The 18,610-nt window shown below is 61.0% G+C and overlaps 2 protein-coding genes across 2 annotated transcripts; one reads left to right on the top strand and one right to left on the bottom strand.

Annotated features, from left to right (window-relative positions):
• Positions 5,109 to 11,759, top strand: LOC102169118 (tyrosine-protein phosphatase non-receptor type 11). The gene is made up of 13 exons (XM_018060559.1): positions 5,109 to 5,323; positions 6,343 to 6,540; positions 7,216 to 7,402; positions 7,478 to 7,597; positions 7,798 to 7,911; positions 8,052 to 8,148; positions 8,361 to 8,440; positions 8,773 to 8,928; positions 9,139 to 9,270; positions 9,992 to 10,146; positions 10,253 to 10,320; positions 10,451 to 10,769; positions 10,935 to 11,759. Exons 1-13 carry the CDS (start codon positions 5,148 to 5,150, stop codon positions 10,987 to 10,989), a joined length of 1,857 nt encoding a protein of 618 aa, XP_017916048.1. The 5' UTR covers positions 5,109 to 5,147; the 3' UTR covers positions 10,990 to 11,759.
• Positions 12,561 to 15,840, bottom strand: RNF223 (ring finger protein 223). The gene is made up of 2 exons (XM_013970207.2): positions 15,240 to 15,840; positions 12,561 to 13,804 (listed from the first exon to the last, which is right to left on the bottom strand). Exon 2 carries the CDS (start codon positions 13,793 to 13,795, stop codon positions 13,046 to 13,048), a length of 750 nt encoding a protein of 249 aa, XP_013825661.2. The 5' UTR covers positions 13,796 to 13,804; positions 15,240 to 15,840; the 3' UTR covers positions 12,561 to 13,045.

Here is an 18,610-nt window from a genome sequence, read left to right as displayed (position 1 = left end):
CTCTGCCCCCATGAAGAGGAAAGGTGGGTCATGTGCAGGAAGGGGCACTTCCTGCCCTTTCTACCAGATCCCCACTCCCTGGTTGTGCACACACACTCATGTGAGCTCAGACTCTAGCTGGATGTGGATGTCACTGGGGAGCCACACAGGTGTGAGATGCCTGTCACCACTTCTTAGCACTTGGTACATCCAGAACACCTCTCTCTGGAGCTGGGTGAGCCTGGAGGTCACAGGAGGGGTTGCCCTAAGACCCCGAGTGACTCCCTAGATCAGTGAGGGGCTGGACAAGATCTGATCTGTGGGTCTAGGGCAGTGCCTCAGTGGTGAGGGCCCCAGAATCCCTACAGGGGGTGTGGTGGGCCTGGCAAGGTGGCCTCTGGCAGGGCCAATGGCCCTCTAAGGCTCAGGAACAGTGGAAGTGAGTTGATCTCCAAGAGCCTGTCAGCCTAGAGCCCTGTGGTTCCAAGATAAAACATCCAGCTGGAGCTCAGGGAGGAGGGCATTTGGGATCTGTTTGGAATGACCCTCAGGCTCCCCTGAGCCTCATTTCTTGGTTCCCCAGGCAAGTTCTGGTGCTCAGAAAAGGTCATGTCTGTGTCATGTTCATGTGACCCTGGGCCAGCCTGGGAAAGCCCCGGGTGGGGCTCAGCCTGCCCTTGCCAACCCTCCTGCCCCACCCTGTGATGACCATCTGGACTGTCACTCCTCCGACCCCTGGGTCACTGCCCACAGCCCTATCAGGCCTGGGCAGGCCCAACCAAATCCCAAGCGAAACACATCCCCCCTCCTGCTTACTCCCACCCAGTGGCCCCTTCCCGTTGCCCTGTGGTTTGTGGGTCAACGGGCATCACCATCGGCACCACTCGCCCCGGGACTCCAGCTGTGGGCAGGGCTGGGCTCAGGTCTTGCCTAGCACTGAGGTTTGATATGTTGATATTGGTGCTTGGGAGGGGGCTGGGTCCTATGGGGATCTACTGAGCCCCGTCAAGTTCCCCTTGTGTTCCAGGTTGGAGAGGAAAGCATGTCTCTGGTTAATTCAGTTCTGCACAGACAGGACAGGCCTGCATAAACAGGGACCAGAAGGGGCTAGGGGTAGGGAGATGGAGGCAGACACTAACTGTGCTCTGTGGTCCTCAGCCCTGGAGTTCCAGCCTGGGGCTCTCCCCTCTGTTCTGTGTATCTCCTATCATGCTAACTGTCTTTCCTGCAGGTACTGTGTATATAGCATGTCCACAAGCCACTCATGGAACTCCCAGGTTCCCAGGGTGTCCCATCTACTGATGAGACACCAAGGCCACACAGAAAGCTGGACCAGACACTGGCCAGTGGGTTCAGGCTGGGCTCTTCTTGGGCTCCTGAGCATCAGCCAGACTCAGTTGGACGTTGAAGGGCCCAAGCTGTTTGACTCTGTGGGGAGCCCAGGGTATCCTGCCCACCCCACCTGCCCCTCTCCCGGACCTGCCTGACCATGTGACAAGGGCAGAACTGAGTCACTGACCTGCCACAGAGCAGGAAGCCTTTCGGCACAGAAGTGACCCTAGTGTGGAGATTGGAAATGGGACTTGCAGCTTCCACCTCCTCCCACCCCACAGCCAGAGCTGTGGCTGCACCAACCTGCTGGACACCTGACTTCAACTCTCAACCTAGTGGGGGATGTGAAGCCTGCCTCAGCCTGGGGTTGCAGGCAGGCAGTAGTGTGAGCTGCTGTGACCGCTCAGGATGCCCTCCCTTTAGGGATTTCCACCTGACAGACCGCAGGCAGCTTGTGGGGAGGACAGAGGGACAGAAAGTATGAGCAAGAGTCCCTGAAAGGACAGTGTGTCCTGCGCCCTGCTCTGTGGCTTGGGTGCCCCTTCTCCCCTTACCCCCACACTCTGGGCATCGTCCATCTTGGATAGGATTCGGAGGCTGCTGGGGCCTGGGGGTGGGCATCTGGGATAGGATGTGGTTCCGCAGAGTTGGTGGCCCCAGGATGGGGGTCGGAAACCTTCCTCTGGGTTCCAGCCCCCCACCACCTCCACACTGCATTGTCTCTGGCAGCAGGAGGCTTTCACCCTTTTCCTGGTGGCCTGGCCTGCTCTTCTGCGACTGGCCCTAGAACTCATCCTGCGGCAGCTCCTAGCCCAGGAAACCTTCCCTGGCAGCCTCACCTGCTGGACTACTCAACAAAAACTGCCCCTCTAGAGCCAGCATGGGAGGGAGCTCGAGACCCCAGGCCCAAAACATGCCCAGGAAGTGACTGGCTGGCAGGAAACCTCCCTCCCCCTGGAAGAGCTGAATGGGAGTGTTGGGTGTCCCTGGGCAGGTCACCTGAGCTTCTGGGCCTCTCAGAACCTCTCAGAACATGGACCCTGGGGAGCCATGGAGGTGAGAACGGAGTCTGCCCTCCCCGTGGTTCACATCTGATGGTGAAGACATGGCGGGGGATGGGGGACAGGTAAACTCAGAAGCCTGTACACACCTGTCTGCTTGCTGTTGCAGCTGTCATGCATGGAAGGAGGGGCAGAGATGCAGCTGCAGGGTGGGGGCTGGGGTGTGTCTCAGAAAATGAACAGAGAGGGTGTGTGAGCCATGGCCTGCAGGACCAGCCAGAGGTGGCCAGATGAGGGGTGAGGTCGGAGAACAGAGAGATGAACAACGGGATGGGAGGGTGCTTTCCAGTGGGGGCGGGATCCTTGAGGCAGACAGGCATCCTGAAAGCCACACAGGGCCACTGACAAGGCTTACGCAGCTCTGATGTTTGTTTTCTGAGAACCTGTCTGTCTGCCATGGCTCAGCTGGGGGTCACAGATGGGGCCTGAAATCAATACTGCAGTCCAGGCAAGAGCCGGTGGGTACTGGTCCCAGGGGAGTGAGAGAAGTGGTTGGGTCTGGGTCTGGGGAGTTTGGAAGTCAGGACAAGAGGGTGCAGCATTGGGAGAGTGCTGGGGAGTTGAGGGCAGGGACCTGGGCCATGTCAGGCAGTGACTCTCTTCACTAAGTGAGGACCGTGTGGAACAGGGCCTCAGGGGCCTTGTCAGGACTTTCGAATCTTGCAAATGTCAAGACAGAGATGCTGGAAAGCGTTGTGTCTGTGAGCTTGAAGCTCAGATCCCAGGTGGGGCCAGATCCCTGGTGTGTGGATGTGGAGACACATGGAGGGCAGAGTGGGGAGGTTCTAACACCATGGGGTCAGAAGGAGGAGGGGGACGCAGGCCAGGTGAGGTGGGGAACCAGGAGATTGTGGGGAACTCCCAAGGGGGGGTTGTGCTTCTGGGGACCTGACCACCAGTCCCAGGAGGCTGGAGGAGACCCTGAGAGCCCAGAGAAATTGTCCTGTGGGGACTTAACAGTGTGGGCCAGTGCAGGACCATCCTTTCTGTGATGGTGGAAATGATTCTTTCCCACATTCAGTCGACAGCCTCCACTGGCCACACATGGCTTTCAGCAGTGGAATGTGGCCACTGTGACCCAGGAACTGGGATTATGATTGTGCTGAATTTTGACCCATTCACCTGCACACCCCACACCTGCCCTGGGCTGAGCATCAGATGGTGAGGTATAGACAGCACAGATGGCTTGTTGGAAGAGTAAGGAAGCAGCTGAAGGCAGGGACAAACAGAGCACAAGATGGGGCAGAGGGAGGGGCAGGAGGACCTGGAAGAGGCGTGAACTGACTCCCATTCCAGAAAGATCTCAGTGGAGCAGGATGGTCCAGGGCCATCTGCAAGGACAGGACAGGATAGGGTCTGTCCAGGGCACATCAGCCCCTTCCTCACTTGTGCCCAGGTTATGACAGTGAACAGCTGCGTGGGGCCTGGAGGTAGCAGGTGGCAGAATTGGAGTCAGGGGCCCTGGTGTCCCACTGGAGGCAGGACAGGGGCAGGACTACCCTGGACACCGTGTGTCATCTGTACAGTGAACCAGGGACACACACCTCTGAACCAGACGGCGCAAGACCCTCCTGCAGTGACTTTTGTGCCTCTATGGGAGACTCACTGTTGCCGGTGGAAGTCCAGATACTGGGTTACAGGATCCCACTGGGGGGTCAAGCCAGGCCCCTGCCCTGAGATGCTCTGGGGCCCCCACACAAGTAGATTTAATCCCCGGCCTAGAAATTCTTGCCCTAACTGGACAAAAGAAGCCACCCAGGTAAAGAAAACAGCAGTTATGATCTCAGCAGTGGGCACCTGTGGAGCCCTGATGATGGCCCCCTGAACTGTCCCCCCATCTCACGGGGGTGACTGTGAAGGGTGGTCCCAGGGCAGCAGCAGGGGAGGGCAGGGTTGAGCCCCTCTCAGCCTGGACCTCCAGCAGAATAAATGATGACTCTCTGCCTTCCTGACCTGCTCCTGCCAGCTACCCAGCCCAGCTCACCCACCACCCACCACCCACCTTGGGTTCATTAATCATTCACTTCTGAATTCACGTCTGTTTTTTTAATACCCAGGCTCTGTTTTCTACCCTGGTGTACACATTGCACGGAATGTTTTCACCCCTCGTGGAACTTAAATCCTCCCGTAGGAGACAGATAAGCCAATAAATATGTAATGTATGTCAGGACGGCTATGAAGAACAATGAAGCAGAATACGCATCCAAGAGTGAGGGGAGAGGGGCTCGGTCACGCAGTGTGGGCCGGGAGCAGAGAACAGCTGGTACAGGGAGCCCTGCGGTGCACGGCCTTGTGTGGTGAGGGGCGGAGGCTGGTGGGCAGCAGCAGGTGGAGGGTGGACCTGGGCCTGTGGGCTGTGCTCTTCTCCCAGGGGCGTTGCTCAAATGACTGACAAGACCTGCCAGTGTGCCTCAGGAGAGGGGTGAAGGCGGGAGGGGCGGGGCCCCCGCGGTCCGCTGCCAGGCTGTCAGGGGAGGAAGGGAGCTCTGGGTGGCCATGGGGGATCCCGAGTGCCTTTGGCCGAGCTGGGATGCCCGGTGGGCAGTGAGTGGGGGAGAGACAGCAGAGGGCTAGAGTTGAGGTTCCTGCTGGTGTCCTTCTGGGAGGGGATGTCTGCCCTGCCCACCTGCCACTGTGGGAAAGGTTCTGCCCATTTATGTCCCTGGTCACTCCCAGCCTCACCTCCTTCCCCACAGACCCCAGACCCTGTGGTCACAGACCAAGGATGGGGGTCGGCACAGGGCGGCCCCAGTGGGCATCGTGGGTGTGGTCAGGATGGCCCAATATCTCCCAGCTCTCTCATCAGCAGCTCTCCCTCTTCATTTCAGGTGGTTTCACCCCAACATCAGCGGAGTTGAAGCTGAGCAGCTACTCATGTCCAGTGGCCAGCACGGAAGCTTCCTGGCAAGACCCAGCAAGAGCTGCCCCGGGGGCTTCACACTGTCTGTCAGGTGGGTGAGTGGTGCAGGGTGGACAGGCCTGAGGCCCCAGGGGACCTCAAGGGGTGGCAATAACCTCAGCTGAGGGCACAGCAGGGGGTCAGGCTCCCTAGTCCTCCCAGAGAGCTGGTGGACAGCATTCTGAGCAGCAGGGACCTCTGCTGGGGGCTAGACATGCAAGATCTGGGGGTTCTGGTGTTCTGGCCAGGTGGCCCCTGGGCAGGAGGGGCCAGGAGGGGCCACTTAGACCTTCAGGGATGGCTCAGTGTGGTGGGCCCTGGTCAGCAAGATGCCCTCATCCCTCTGAGGGGCCTCACTGGCCATAATTGTACCTCCATCTGATGAGGATGTTGCTCACTGGAGATCTGCCCAGAGCCCTACAAAAGCCAATGTGTAGGGAAGATGGGCAGGAGGGGCCACGACCAGCAGAGTGGACAGCCAGACCCATGTCCGCCCTGCATGAGGCAGGTCAGTCTAGAGTCTGGGGAGGTGGGGTCTTCCCAAAGCACTCCAAGTTTTTCTGGGTTTTCTGCTAAACCTGAGGCAGCAGGTGGGACGAGTCCTCGGGGTGGATTTCCCTCACCCGAGAGACAGGCGTTCTGTTCTTACCTGGGGCTTCCCCAGCCACATTGGGCACCTGGGAGAATCAGTCCAGTCCCTGTCCTTCAGAGCCCCTGGGGAGGTGGTCTGGGGTGAGGCAGAGTCTGTCCTGAGAGGCTGCCCCAGCCTCGGCCACCAGGCCAAGGGAGAGTTAAGCCTGTAGTCGCCAAACCCAGTCCTGGCTGCCCCGAGGGCAATGGGGGCAGGGTGCCTGCCACCCAGGGTGAGGCCTGAACACTAACTGGGCAGGAACCTGCAGAAGGGAGGGAGCTGACTTTGACTGTAGCTGTTCTGGGCAGAGGGATGGCAGAGGCCAAGACATCAGGGCAAGAACACCCCTGGGGCTATTCGGGAAGCTGAGTGCTCATGGGAAGGAGGGTGGTTGGTGGGAACAGTGGCCCTGATGGCAGCTGGTGCACTGGCCCTTCCAGGCGCCATGATGAGGTGACTCACATCAAGATCCAGAACACAGGTGACTACTACGATCTGTATGGAGGGGAGAAGTTCGCGACACTGGCTGAGCTGGTGCAGCACTACACAGGCCAGCATGCGGGGCTGCTCCGAGAGCGTGGCGGGGCCCCCGTGGAGCTCCGGCACCCGCTGGGCTGCCAGGACCCCACGTCGGAACGGTGAGCGGCTGCGTCTGCATCTGGCCGACATCTGTGTCTGCACTTGTGTGTGTGCGAGGGTCCGAGGGGCAGGGGTTGATGGACACGGCCTCTGGATTTCTTCTGCCCCCAGGACTCAAGGTCAGGCTTGGGCACCACTGTGGCAGAGTTGAGGGAGTATAAAGCACTCCCTCCTTAGGGGTTTTGGCCTTGGTTCTCCAGGTCCCAGGCACCAGGCACAGAGGGGTGCCTGTGGAAGAGCTGCAGCCGGCCTCCTCTCTGCCTGCCTGGCTGGTGACCTGGGGACCAGCCTCGGTTTCCCTGGCTGCACTGCGGAGGCCTGAGCCAGCTGCACCTGCTGAGGAAGCTGGGTGGGGCTGGCCTGGCCTGGCCCCCTCCTTGCTGAGGACTAGGCTGCCACCTGGTGGCCACTATGGGGCCCTGCAGGGCCTGAGGGTCCCGCCTCCTGCCACTTTCTAGGTTGGAGGAGGTTTGGAGGCTTGCAGAAGGGTTGAGAGGCGGGCAGGGCTGACCCAGGTTGGCCTCGGTGTGGGTGCTTCCCGGGGCCCACGAGGTCTGGGTGGCTGTGTGTGTCTCTTGGTGTCTGTGCCTCAGAGACTTCAGCTACCTGTGGGTCTGTGCCCCTCACCTGTCCAGTCCAGGGCCTCCTTTCTCACGTGTGTTGCCCTGGGCCAGGTGGTATCATGGGCATCTGTCTGGGAAGGAGGCTGAGAAGCTGCTGATGGAGAAAGGGCGTCCAGGCAGCTTCCTGGTTCGGGAGAGTCAGAGCAAACCTGGGGACTTTGTGCTGTCAGTGCTCACGCAGCAGCTGGACAGGGCAGACCGCCAGCCACGCGTCACCCACATCATGATCCACTTCCAGGTAAGAGGCGGGGGTGGGGTTGGGGGTGTGGCTTGGGGAGGGGGTAGCCACCAGGCCCTCACTGCCACCCCACAGCCAGATGGGAAGTACGACGTGGGAGGTGGTGAGCAGTTCGACACCCTTGGAGATCTGGTGGAGCGCTACAGGAAGAACCCCATGGTGGAGAGGTCAGGGGTTGTGGTGCATCTCCGGCAGGTATGTCTCCAGGCACCTGAACTTAGGGGTCTGAGTGAGCTTCTCCCTCTGGGAGACAAGGGACTCTGGCATAGCCCCACCAGGGAAAGAGGGCACCAGGCAGTGCTGGGGCAAGGGTGGCTGAAGGCAAGGGTGGGGGCCAGGGCGCTCTGGGGTCCACTGGGCCTTGCTAAGCTTGGACTCGAGCTTCTACTTGCCAGCCCCTCAAGGCCACAAGAATCAGCCCTGCGAGCATTGAGAGCCGTGTGCAGGAGCTCAGCGAGGCCACGGATGCCAGCGAGAAGGCCAAACAGGGCTTCTGGGAGGAGTTTGAGGTGTCGGCCTGTTGCCCACTGCCCCCCCCTCAGACTCCCGTCCTCTGGGCTGCGGAGGGGTGTGGGTCAGGGTGTGTAAGGCGGGTGTTGAGGGCTCTGGGGAAAGGTCGGGGCTGCAGGCTAAAGCCCCACTCCTCCAGATGCTGCAGCAGCAGGAATGCCGGCTCCTGTACCCCCGGAAGGAAGGCCAGCGGCCGGAGAACAAGCCCAAGAATCGATACAAGAACATCCTTCCCTGTGAGGCTGGGGCTGGGGTCACATGGGGACCAGGTCCTCACCCACCAAGTGCAGGGCCCATCTGGCAGAGGGGTCCTGGGGGTGGAGGAAGGGGTCATTCCCCACCACTGGTGCGATGCCCTCTCTTGCCCCTTCGTCCTCTGCCTCTGCTCACCACAGGTCAGCGGGGATCCCTCTTCCCTGGAGACCTGAGCTATATCTTCCCTTCTCAGTTGATACCACTCGTGTCATCCTTCATGATGTGGATGACAGAGTGCCTGGAGCCGACTACATCAATGCCAACTACATCAGGGTGGGTACTTGGCCTGCTGCGCCTGTGGCCTACATGAATCAAACCCTGGTCACTCCATTCCCCATAATAATGAGCCTGGAGCTCCTGGAGTGGTCTGTGGACTTTGGAAAGATAACAGATACTCGGGAAGGGTGCAGCAGTCTGCACTGGGTCCTCAGAGGGGCAAATCCAGAAAATACTGGATTAAATATTGGTTCTAAGCCCCTTCCACCCTCCATGGACTGTGTGTGAGCCACTTTGGCTACTTTGCATATCATTTGCATCAACTTGAATTGGTCCTCTGGCACTTTAATTCCTGGAAAGACCAGGCAGCTGACCCCACCTTCTTTCAGAGTGACCCAGAGGAGAAGCCAGGCCATGGACTGGGCAAGGTGTACATTGCCACACAGGGCTGTCTGCCGACTACAGTGGCTGCTTTCTGGGCCATGGTGCACCAGGAGAACACACGTGTCATCGTCATGACCACCAGGGAGGTGGAGCGAGGCCGGGTAGGAGCTCTAGCTCATGTTCCTTCCATCCTCCTGCCGTGTGCCCCACTGGACCTGTGTTGGAGCTGGCCCAGCTTTGCTTCTTCAGTCTTAGAGATGCTGGGACACAGCGAGGGCCCTAGAGAGACCCTGTGTGTGCCCCTCAGGGAAGGAGGGGCATGGGTGCTGGTGGTCTTCCAACATGGCTAATGCCATGCCCCCACCCCCCAGAACAAGTGTTTCCGATACTGGCCAGAGTTGCACGGCAGCCAAGAGTACGGCCACCTGCATGTGTGCAACATGGCTGAGCACTGGGCCCAGGGCTATTGTGTGCGGGAGCTGCAGGTGTGGAGGCCAGACCAGGTGAGCCTGAAGAGCCCCAGGAGCCTTGGGACCAGGGTGACGTGCTCAGGAAGTCCCCAGGTCTGCGCTGGGCTGGCCCAGCCTCCACCCAACCCCACTGGCTTTGGTGGCTTCCACATCGCTCAACCCAGTGGGCAAAATGCTGGCCTGGGCCTTGCTGGGCAGTGATCCCAGTCAGGCAAGTTCTCAACCCAGCTGTCTGGCTGCAGGGTGGCCTCACACCCATACAGGCCTCTCCTTCCAGTTCCTCCCTGGGCGTCTCAGTACCTTCGGCCTTCTTTGTATGCCACTGGTGCCTGTTCCTCTCCCAGGCACATTTCCCTCCTAGCCAGTTCCCCTCCCAGGCACATTTCCCTCCTGGCTGGTTTCCTTTGATAACCACTGGGGCTCCTGCAAGCCTCTGCGTTTGGCCCTTGTTAAATAGAATGAAGTTCCTGGAAACTGCTCCTCCCCAGGACCATCTTTCTTCCTTTCCCCAGGCACCTGGGCTGCCTGGGGCCATCTACGGGTCCTCCAAGCCCTGAATCCCATCTTTTCCTCCCACTCCCTCCCACTCTGTCTGGGTCCTGCTGGTCACTCCTTCTGGCAAACCCCGCTGGGCCTCGCCCTGTCTCTCCCCGGTTCAGTCCGTGTGCCCCTCCCAGCCAAGGGTCACAGCAGCCCGAGGCGCTTGGGACAGCCCAGACCTCCCAGCTGGCACTCACCAGCCCACCCTGCCCAGGAGGAGTCGCCGCGCACAGTGAAGCACTACCAGTACTTCAGTTGGCCGGACCACGGCGTCCCGGCCGAGCCCACCGGCGTCCTTAGCTTCCTGGACGAGGTGAACCGGGCCCAGAGCAGCATGCCGGGGGCCGGACCCATGGTAGTCCATTGCAGGTGCGACCAGGGATGGGGCGGGGCCAGCGGTACAGGTGCGACAGGGGAAGGGGCCACGGCTCTGTCCTGTCAACTGGCCACAGGCCTCTTTGGTCCGTCCCAACAGCGCTGGCATCGGACGCACTGGCACCATCATTGTGATTGACATCCTGGTGGACGTCATTCGCAGGCAGGGTGAGCAGCCCCAGGAAGACTCCGCCCCACGTAGCCCCGCCCCCTATGCTTGCCGGTCCCGCCCCTTGCATCTAACCATCCCACCTTTACCCTGCCGGCCCCTCTCCGCCCTGAGCATGCTCCTCCCCAGGGTTAGACTGCGACATTGACGTCCCCAAGACGATCCAACTAGTGCGGCGGCAGCGCTCGGGGATGGTGCAGACCGAGGCGCAGTACAAGTTCGTGTACCTGGCGCTGCAGCGATACATCCAGGGTGAACAGCTGCGCCTTCGCAAGCCTGTGGGGGCGGGGCCGGGCCGGGGCGGAGCCTGCCCTGGCATCACCATGGTGACCAGGGGCCCCTCCCCTCAGCGTGAGCGGCCGGAGGAGCGCGGCTCACTGAACCTGGGCGTCTCGCCCGCCGACCCCGGCTGTAGCCCCGGACCCGCGCCGTCCCGGGCGCCGGCGGCGTGAGTGGAGCATCAGGGACTGTGGAGGGCAGAGTCCCGGCCCGGGGCGGCGGCGGGGTGGGGGAGGGGAACAGGAAGGCCTCGGGGGCGTGGCCTGGGCTTGGGGGCGTGACCGGGGGGCGGGATCGCAGGTGGGCCCCAGTCGAACTCTGTCTCCGCCAGCAGGACCCGGGAGGCCCCCAGCCACGAGTATGAGAACCTGCAGGGCCTAGAGCCGTAAGAGCCCCTCGTGCGCGTGCCCCGACTGGGGCTGGAGCCATGCAAGAAGGCGGGAGCCCAGCAAGGCCGGCCTCCGCGTTCCTCCAAAAGACTGTTTAGGATTGTGCAGACAGGCGCCCAGCCCTGAGCGCCGCGGAGTCGGGGTGGGGATGGGGGTGAGAATGGGGGTGGGGTCCCGGGTCTGCCGCTCAGACACTCCCTGACCAGGTCTGCACGCCCAGAAATGGTGAGGGGCGGGCAGATCCCGTGGCCCTGGCACTCCTGGAGGAGGGGAGGCAGAGCTGCAGGGCTGCGGTTTGACTCAGTTTGGGAGGCCACCAGTGACCAACTGCACGTTGCAGTAAAGACGTGTGCTACATGTCTGAGGGTCAATCTGTATGTGGGACACGAGACCAGCAAGTGAGTGCCAGTTTGTTCACCAGCATTTGTGACCCTCTCCCTGCTTTCTGAGTGCCCCCGCCCCTTCAGAGTTCCTTCTCAGCCCGGCCTACAGCCGTGGTCTAGGCTGTGGCCTGCCAGTGGCTCAGTCCTCTCACATCCAGACCTAACCCAGACTGTCACATTGCAGTCATGCGTAGATAAATGCTTGTTAAATGAGGGAATATGTGACGTGCTCATCTGACCACAGCGAGGAGGGTGAGGCTCCGTGAGCGCATGACTCGTTTGTGACGATGCGATGTCACTGGCTTGTGGTCCACACTGGCACCCTCCCATTATGGATGGCCCTGTGACTTTCTGGTCTCCTCAGTAAAATCCCTTCTCAGTTCTGCATCTTTGTTGGGGCTTGGAGAAAGGGTATCTGTGGGTCCCTATGACTGGGCCCAATTCCCCAGGGTCTTTCTGAGCCAGAGGTGCAGCTGGTTGGAGCAGGAAGTCCTGGGCTTTGGGGTGAGGAATGAGGAGGCTGAGACCTATGCAAGCCAGAACTGGCTTGGCCTCTCTTCGTCATGCCAGCTTGGCGGTGCAGGATTCCTGGACTGATAGCAGTACTGGGTGGGGGATGGGTGGGGTGGCAGGACTCCCGCCCATCCCCCAGGATGCTCGCTTCACCAGCCAGGTCTGGCCCTTCTCTGCTGGAGGAACCTGAGGCCTGTAGATCGTCAGGATACGCTGGTTGTCGCCACCTCTGCTTCTGTGCACCCTTGAGCCTCGGTTCCCAGGGGTCGTGAGGTCCTGTAGCCCTCCACTCAGGGCTCTGGGCAGGGCTGTGGGATCATGACTTCTGGGGGTTGCAGCCTGTTGTGACCACAGTGGGGGTGGGAAGGACTCTGGACCAGGCCAAGGCCCCATCCCGGTACCCGCTGCCCCAGGTTCTCCCGGCCCTCCCTGTCTCCCTCAGGCAGCCTCTCAGCCCCGCGAGACAGCCAAGCCCAGAACTGCTCCAGCCCATCCACAGCGCAGGCAGGACCGGAGTTGGACCCCCTAGAACTTGGGCCACACATGCTAGGGGCTGCTGGGAGTCCAGTCCAGGAGGTGTCCTTTTCAGAGCCTTTGTGGAAGGGGCAGACTGGACTTTTCTGGAGAGAGGGGCTTAATAGTACAAGAAAGAACACAGAGGGTGAGGACCCCTTATCAATTGTGGGTACAAAATGGTTTATTTAAAAATGTACAATTCAGGATGGCAGGATGGGCACTGGGGAGCTGGGCTCCCTGCCACTGCCCTCTGTCCCCGTGGCCACCCAAGGGAAGGGGCCAGCCCTGCCTGGGGAAGCGAGGAACCATGGTGAAATGTGAAAATAAGATGAGGGTGGCAAGCAGCCTCCCTTTTCAGCAAGGAGTAGGTCCTACAGGTGATTCACAGTGTGGACAGGGAGGGGCCTTGCCAAGCTGTCTCTTCTGGGGCTCAGTTTCCCCATCTACAAGATGGGGGTTAGGGAGGTGGTCTCTGGAGCCCATAGCAATCTGATTCTTGGAAGCTCCGGGGACCATTTTGTCCACCCAATAGGACCCAGCCCCAGAGAGCGAAGGGTTGTGTGTGCTGAATGGGGTGGGGTTCCTCAGAGACGTGGGGGCTCCTCTGGGATCCTGAAGGGGTGGGCTGGGTGGGAGTGGTGACACTAATTGTCCGCCAGGGACCGGAGCGAGGAGGTGGTGGCGGCGGTGGAGGGCGGCCGGGGGAGGCAGCGCAGGCTCCCAGTCTTGAGTGCACACTGCACGGGCCAGAGAACCACACAGAAGAGCAGGAGCAGCAGGGCTGTGATGAGTGCCACGCGCCTCCAGTCCCTGCAGCGTGCCCAGCAGCGGGCCAGGGGCCCCCGACGGTGGGCGGGGCCTGGGGTGGGCACAGGCACAGCAGGCTCAGCGGGCTTGCTTGGGCCTATGTCCACGCACATGAAGCCGGGCTCCACCGGGCCAGGCACAGAGGGCGGTGGGTAATAGCACAGCTTGGTGCCCTCTAGCCACACGGGCTCCTCCTGCCGCAGGTGCACTGGCATCCGGGCCTGCAGCTGGCGGCTGGTGCGCAGCGCAGGGGCTCCAGCAGCGGGTACAGCTGTGGGTTGCCGGCAGAATGGGCAGGGCACAGCCTCGCTACCTGGCTGGCCTGTGGGCTGGGCAGCCGCCAGCCGTGCCAGGCACTCCAGGCAGAAGACATGGGTGCAGGAGAGCTCCTTGGGTGTCTTGAAGATGTTGTCATAGCCCGAGAAGCAGATGGAGCACTCCAGAGGGGAGGCCACTCTCTCTGAGCCTGGGGTGCCCGGAGACCTGGGGCTGCTGGCTGAGCTGGGGGACCTGGGCACTGTGGCTGTGGGGCTGCTCCTGCTGGTAGGCGGCATGGTCGTGTGCCACACCTGTGGGCTTGATGACATGGTTCTGGGCTGTGGGACAATGGAGACTACTGTGAGTGACCTTGACTGCTCCTTTCCTGCAAGGTCAGTCAGTCACTCTCTCCCCATCCCTCTTCATTTTATCATCTCAGAGATGCCTGTGGGCACCTCTGCGAAATACCCCCACCCCTGTCCCCACCTCAAGGTCTTACTGCTCAAGTTGTACCCCAGCGCTCCCCAGCTCCTCACATGCTTTATCAGGGGTCAGTACCCTGGGGTGCCCCAGCCTGGCCAGGCCCTGTGGACCACTGCTCAGTGAACCCCTCCCACCAGCCCTGGCCTACCTGACTGTGCCATTGGGCAGAAATAAAAATGATGATGACAATGGCCCCCAACAGTTATTGTTTATATCCGGGCTCTTCTGGGCTGGACCCTGGTCATGTGACCAAGAGCCATGGTGCAGAAGAGGCAGCTCGGAGGGGCCTCGGGGTGTCACAGGAAGAGTATGGCTCTGGGCCAGGTGAAGCTGGTTTGAACACAGATCCCAGTGTGGGTGGCCTATTTGGTGGGTGCACAATAACTGGCAGGCAGTTGTGTGAGGGTGGGCACCAGCCACCTGACAGGCTGTGGGAGACCAGGGGACCTAAGCAAGGGTCGTGGCCATGGCCTGAGAAGGGGCTTTGTCTCCCCACCATGGCCTCAACCTGCAGGGCCAGCTCATCTGGCTGGTGACAAGAGCCTGGTGCTGGCCCTCAGGGCCTGGAAATGCTCCTCACCCTTTGGCCGGTGGAGTGGGGAGGGTGGATGAGCCAGGCATCCTCTTTGGGCTGGCCCACCACCCGGGAGGGTCACACCAGCCACAGCTGCCGTCCAGGAGGCAGTGAGACGTTCCACTCCTCACCTACTGCCCTCTCCGTGGGAGGCCCAGCCTGTCTCCCTGGTGAGGCTCAGGTAACCTGCCTGCTGCCCCTTCTTGGGCCTAGGTCTCTACCCCAGGAAGCCACATGGGTCCTGCTTGGAGGAGGGCAGGTAAGGGGGGAACTCATCCATTACTTTCATGATGGACAGAGGAGGCTGGGGCCTTGGGACCTGACCACGTGATCCCATGGAGCCCATGAGCCCCCCAGAGGTGACCTGAGCCTGACTGGCTGGTCAGTACAGGAGGGCTGGTGGAATGACTTTGCAGTGACGTGCCGCAAAGGCTCAGGTATTGCTGCCACCTGACAGTGACCACTGTGAGTCACGGTGGTATCGCTGTGATGTCACGAGTGCTCTGGCATCACGGTGTGAGATGTCAATGTATTTTGGTGACAGCAGCTGCCACAGGCTAGGTACAGCTTCAGCAGGGTCTGGGGTACTGCAGCCGTCCTCCCCCAGCCGCTCCCCACATGACTGGTTCCTTGGCACTGGGTCCCACCCTTCTGAGGAGGTGCCCCACCCTGAACCTGTACTGGTGAGAGGCGAGTGCCAGCTGAGCCGGCCTTACCTGGTAGCCAGGGTTAGAGGGGCCCGGGCATGACCCTCTTGGCTGATTCGGCCAGGCTGAGGCCCTGAGCTCACTCGTCCTGGAAGCGCTGGCTTCGTCTCCTCTGGTCCAGGCTGGCCTGTGTTCCCCCTGACTAGTGTTCCTCTCCAGAGCTGTCCGTCTGCAGCTGTGCCAGCCAGGTGGGGTGTGGGACGTGTGCGCTCCTTCAGGTGTGGAGCGCTGTCCGAGGCAGGTGTGAGTTCTCTGGGCGTGGGCTCCTGGCAGGTGTATTTATATGCTCGCTTGGGATCACGCTGGCCAGGGTGTGGCCCACGGCCTTCAGGATTGGCTGGCCTCCCGTCCTCTCCCTGGCAGGCTGGGCAGTAGAGGGCGGGGAGTCAGAAGTGAGAGGTCAGAACCTGGGGTGGGGCTGGGGGTCAGTAGGCCTCTGCAGTCTGGGCAGGTCTCAGCGGGTGACTGGGTACCTGGTAAAACCTCTTCCTACCCTGCAGCTCCTGAGATGCTGGAACAGCCACTCCAGAAACAGACCTACCTGCTCACTGGCCTTGTTCAAGGTGGGGGCACCTAAGCTCCTTGGGTGGGCCCCCAGAGGGTCCTTGCAAGGAGGCCCCCCACTCAGTTCACTGACACCCTCCCCTAGCAGCCCCTGTTCCTGCCCCTTCCCCCCAATACCCACCTCATCCGTGTGGCTGCCACTCAAAAGCACAGCACCCCCCAAATGGGCTTCTGCTGTCCCCACCCATCCCTTCCCACCTGCAGCCTTTGGGGGCTGGGAGGGAACTCCTTGCTCTGGGTCCAGGGAGTGGGGTGAGAGGTCAGGCTGGGAGTGCCCGCAGGGTGAGTGAGGGGTGAGTCAGGGGTGAAGGCGTGTCGGGCAGCAAGCTGGCCACAGGACTTGTTTCAGGGGAGCATCTGCTGGAGGGACCTTAGTTTCGTAGGGAGGGAAGGGACTCAAGGAAGTGCCCACTCAGGCAGAGGATCCAGAAGTCTCCCTGGGGTACAGGGAATGCTTTCAGCAGGTCAATACTGAGTCCCAGCACACCACAGGGCCAGCCTGCATCCAGGCCTGTCTGCAGCCAGGATGGAGGGTGTGAGGGCTGTGCTGGAGGGGCCTGGAGCCTAGCCAGTGGCATGGGCTGTGACCAAGCATAGTCACCCTGTTCCTGAGGTGTCGTAGCCACTCCATCTGATACCTGATCCTCCTGGCCACAGGGTCACAGCAGGCTCTCTCCTCCACCCTGTGGCTTCGCTGCTCACCCCCCACCCCACCTTCACATACCACACCTCAGTGTGCACCTGATCTGACCTTGGGGCCCAGGACCTGAGATGGAACCCCATCATGAGCCTGTGGGGAGGGAGTGTTGGGCTTGGTCAGGCTGAGAGAGGGTTCCACCCTGGTGGGGGATGGCCCTGACCCTTCAGTGGATGGTTCAGGACCCCCAGAGGCTGCCCAGCCCCAAGAGCACTAGGAGAAGCACTGATGGCCAACAGAGGTCAGAGGTCATCAAGAGGCATTAGCAGATGGGTGCATGGAGCAGGCTGCCTGGGCCCAGACCCCAGGAGGAACCAGAGTGAGAGGAGAAGGGGGCAGCCAGGACTGCAGCCACAGGAGGTTGAGATGTGGGGCAACTTCAGGAGAGGAAGAGAGGACTGGGGCTTCCTTGTGTGCTCCAGGAGCAGGAAGAACTTCGTTGAGGGGCTTGGCGAAGGTTCAGGGCCAGCGGGGTTAGTGAGGGCCCAGAGAATGGGGAGTCTCTATGAGGGCGGGGCCCACCTGAACAGGACAGGGCTCTGGTTCCCACGGGTATCGTGACTCAGGGTCTGATGCTCCTCCAGGAAGTGTCCTGGTCCTCTGAGCACACCTCCCCAAGGGCTCCTGGGAATATCCGAGCTCTGAGATCACTCCGAGCTCCTCAGTGGACAGTCAGTGCCCGAGGCAAGGGGACAGGAATGCCTGAGGGATGTGCCATTGGGGTGGGGCCAGGTCTCACCACACAGGACCGTGGCGCTCAGGTCTCCCCTGGCCCCACACACCTGCTCACTCTCATCATGATGAGGGAAGAATATCTGCATCTTGTGAGCGTGTGGGCTTCATGTGAGCAGGTGAGCTGCTTACCAGCTTACTCCGGCTGGCTGTGTGTGCACCTGTGTGTGCGCACCTGTGTGTACGCACATGTGAGGGGAGCCTGGCTGCCAGCAGGTGACCATGAAGCTGGGGCTTACTTGCCAGACTGGGCAGAGAGCAAGGCCTGCAGTGACCATCCCTGTCCCATCATGGCTCTCAGATGGTAGGGGTCCCCAAGACCTCAGGACACCTGGGAGTCCTAGGCTGGAGGCAGAAGCTACTTTTGGCCAAATGAGCAGGGGAGAGGCCTGCCCCACAAGGCCCACTCTGGCCATGGCTCCCCACACCCAGTACTTGTGTGAGGACTGGCTTCAAGACTCTGAGGGCTTGCAGGGGGCACAGAGAACAGCCAGTTTGGGGAAAGGTCTCAACATGGGTGTAAACTCTGGCATGCCCCACAGGCCAGAGCCTGGGAGGCAGAGGCTGGGCTGCACCAGGGGCTCTAGGGGGTGCACTTGGGCTCAGCCTCCACCCCACCCTCTGCACTCTGGCTCCTGACAAGCTCAGAGTTGCCCTCTGGCCACAAGCTGACTCCTCCGGTCCTGTCCCTCCCACACCCAGCAGTGAGCCAAGTTCCCAGTCGGCCTGGCCTTGGGGGTTGGCTCTTTCTGGGGCCCAGTGCCGAGGCCCCACCAGGGCCTCTGTTCTCATGCCCCATCCTCAGGCCCTGCTCATTCTGCTCTGTGCTCCCACCTCCCAACTCTACAGCCAGTACTGCCTCTTGCTGACCTCTGACGGCTCTGGGTGCTTCTTTGGCACAGAGTGAACAGATGAATGAATGGACAAGCTGCAGCTGTGACCCCAGGGCCATGCCCACTGCCCAGCCCCACACCAAGCTCGCCTCCTAGGACATGGGGCTCCTTGTGGTGGTTGACATGGTGGAGCACTAGGAGGGGACAGGTGCCCCACCTGCCTGCTTTGGCCAGAAAAGACCCCCCAAATTGGCCTTATCTTGGCATTTTACATGAAGGCATGGAGTCCAGGTGAGGAACAGGTGACAGAGGAGGGGACTGCGCAGGGTCCCCACACAGACACCCTGTCCCTGCCAGCTGCCCCACCCCCACCTGCTTTCTGGCCTGGATACCCATCAGTCATGTGCCCAAGAGTCCAGGAATGCCCCCCCCCAACTATTTGGGAGGCCTGAGACAGTCACACCCAGGCCCAGGGTGTCCAGCGGTAGAGGGGAAGTCAGCGTGGCTGAGGGCCCAAGAGGCCAGGCTACAAGAGGCCTGGAAGGTCAGGGGCA

Source organism: Capra hircus, chromosome 16, assembly GCF_001704415.2.
Source record: "Capra hircus breed San Clemente chromosome 16, ASM170441v1, whole genome shotgun sequence".
In the NCBI taxonomy this organism is placed as follows: Eukaryota; Metazoa; Chordata; class Mammalia; order Artiodactyla; family Bovidae; genus Capra; species Capra hircus.
This window is presented reverse-complemented; position numbering and strand designations above follow the sequence as displayed.

Excerpts from the sequence above, each read along its gene's own strand:
- LOC102169118 (XM_018060559.1), top strand. The coding sequence starts at position 5,148 with ATGGCCCAATATCTCCCAGCTCTCTCATCAGCAGCTCTCCCTCTTCAT. Across the intron at positions 7,598-7,797 it reads TTGTGGTGCATCTCCGGCAG|CCCCTCAAGGCCACAAGAAT; the intron begins GTATGTCTCCAG and ends TCTACTTGCCAG. Across the intron at positions 8,929-9,138 it reads GGGAGGTGGAGCGAGGCCGG|AACAAGTGTTTCCGATACTG; the intron begins GTAGGAGCTCTA and ends CCCACCCCCCAG.
- RNF223 (XM_013970207.2), bottom strand. The coding sequence starts at position 13,795 with ATGTCATCAAGCCCACAGGTGTGGCACACGACCATGCCGCCTACCAGC.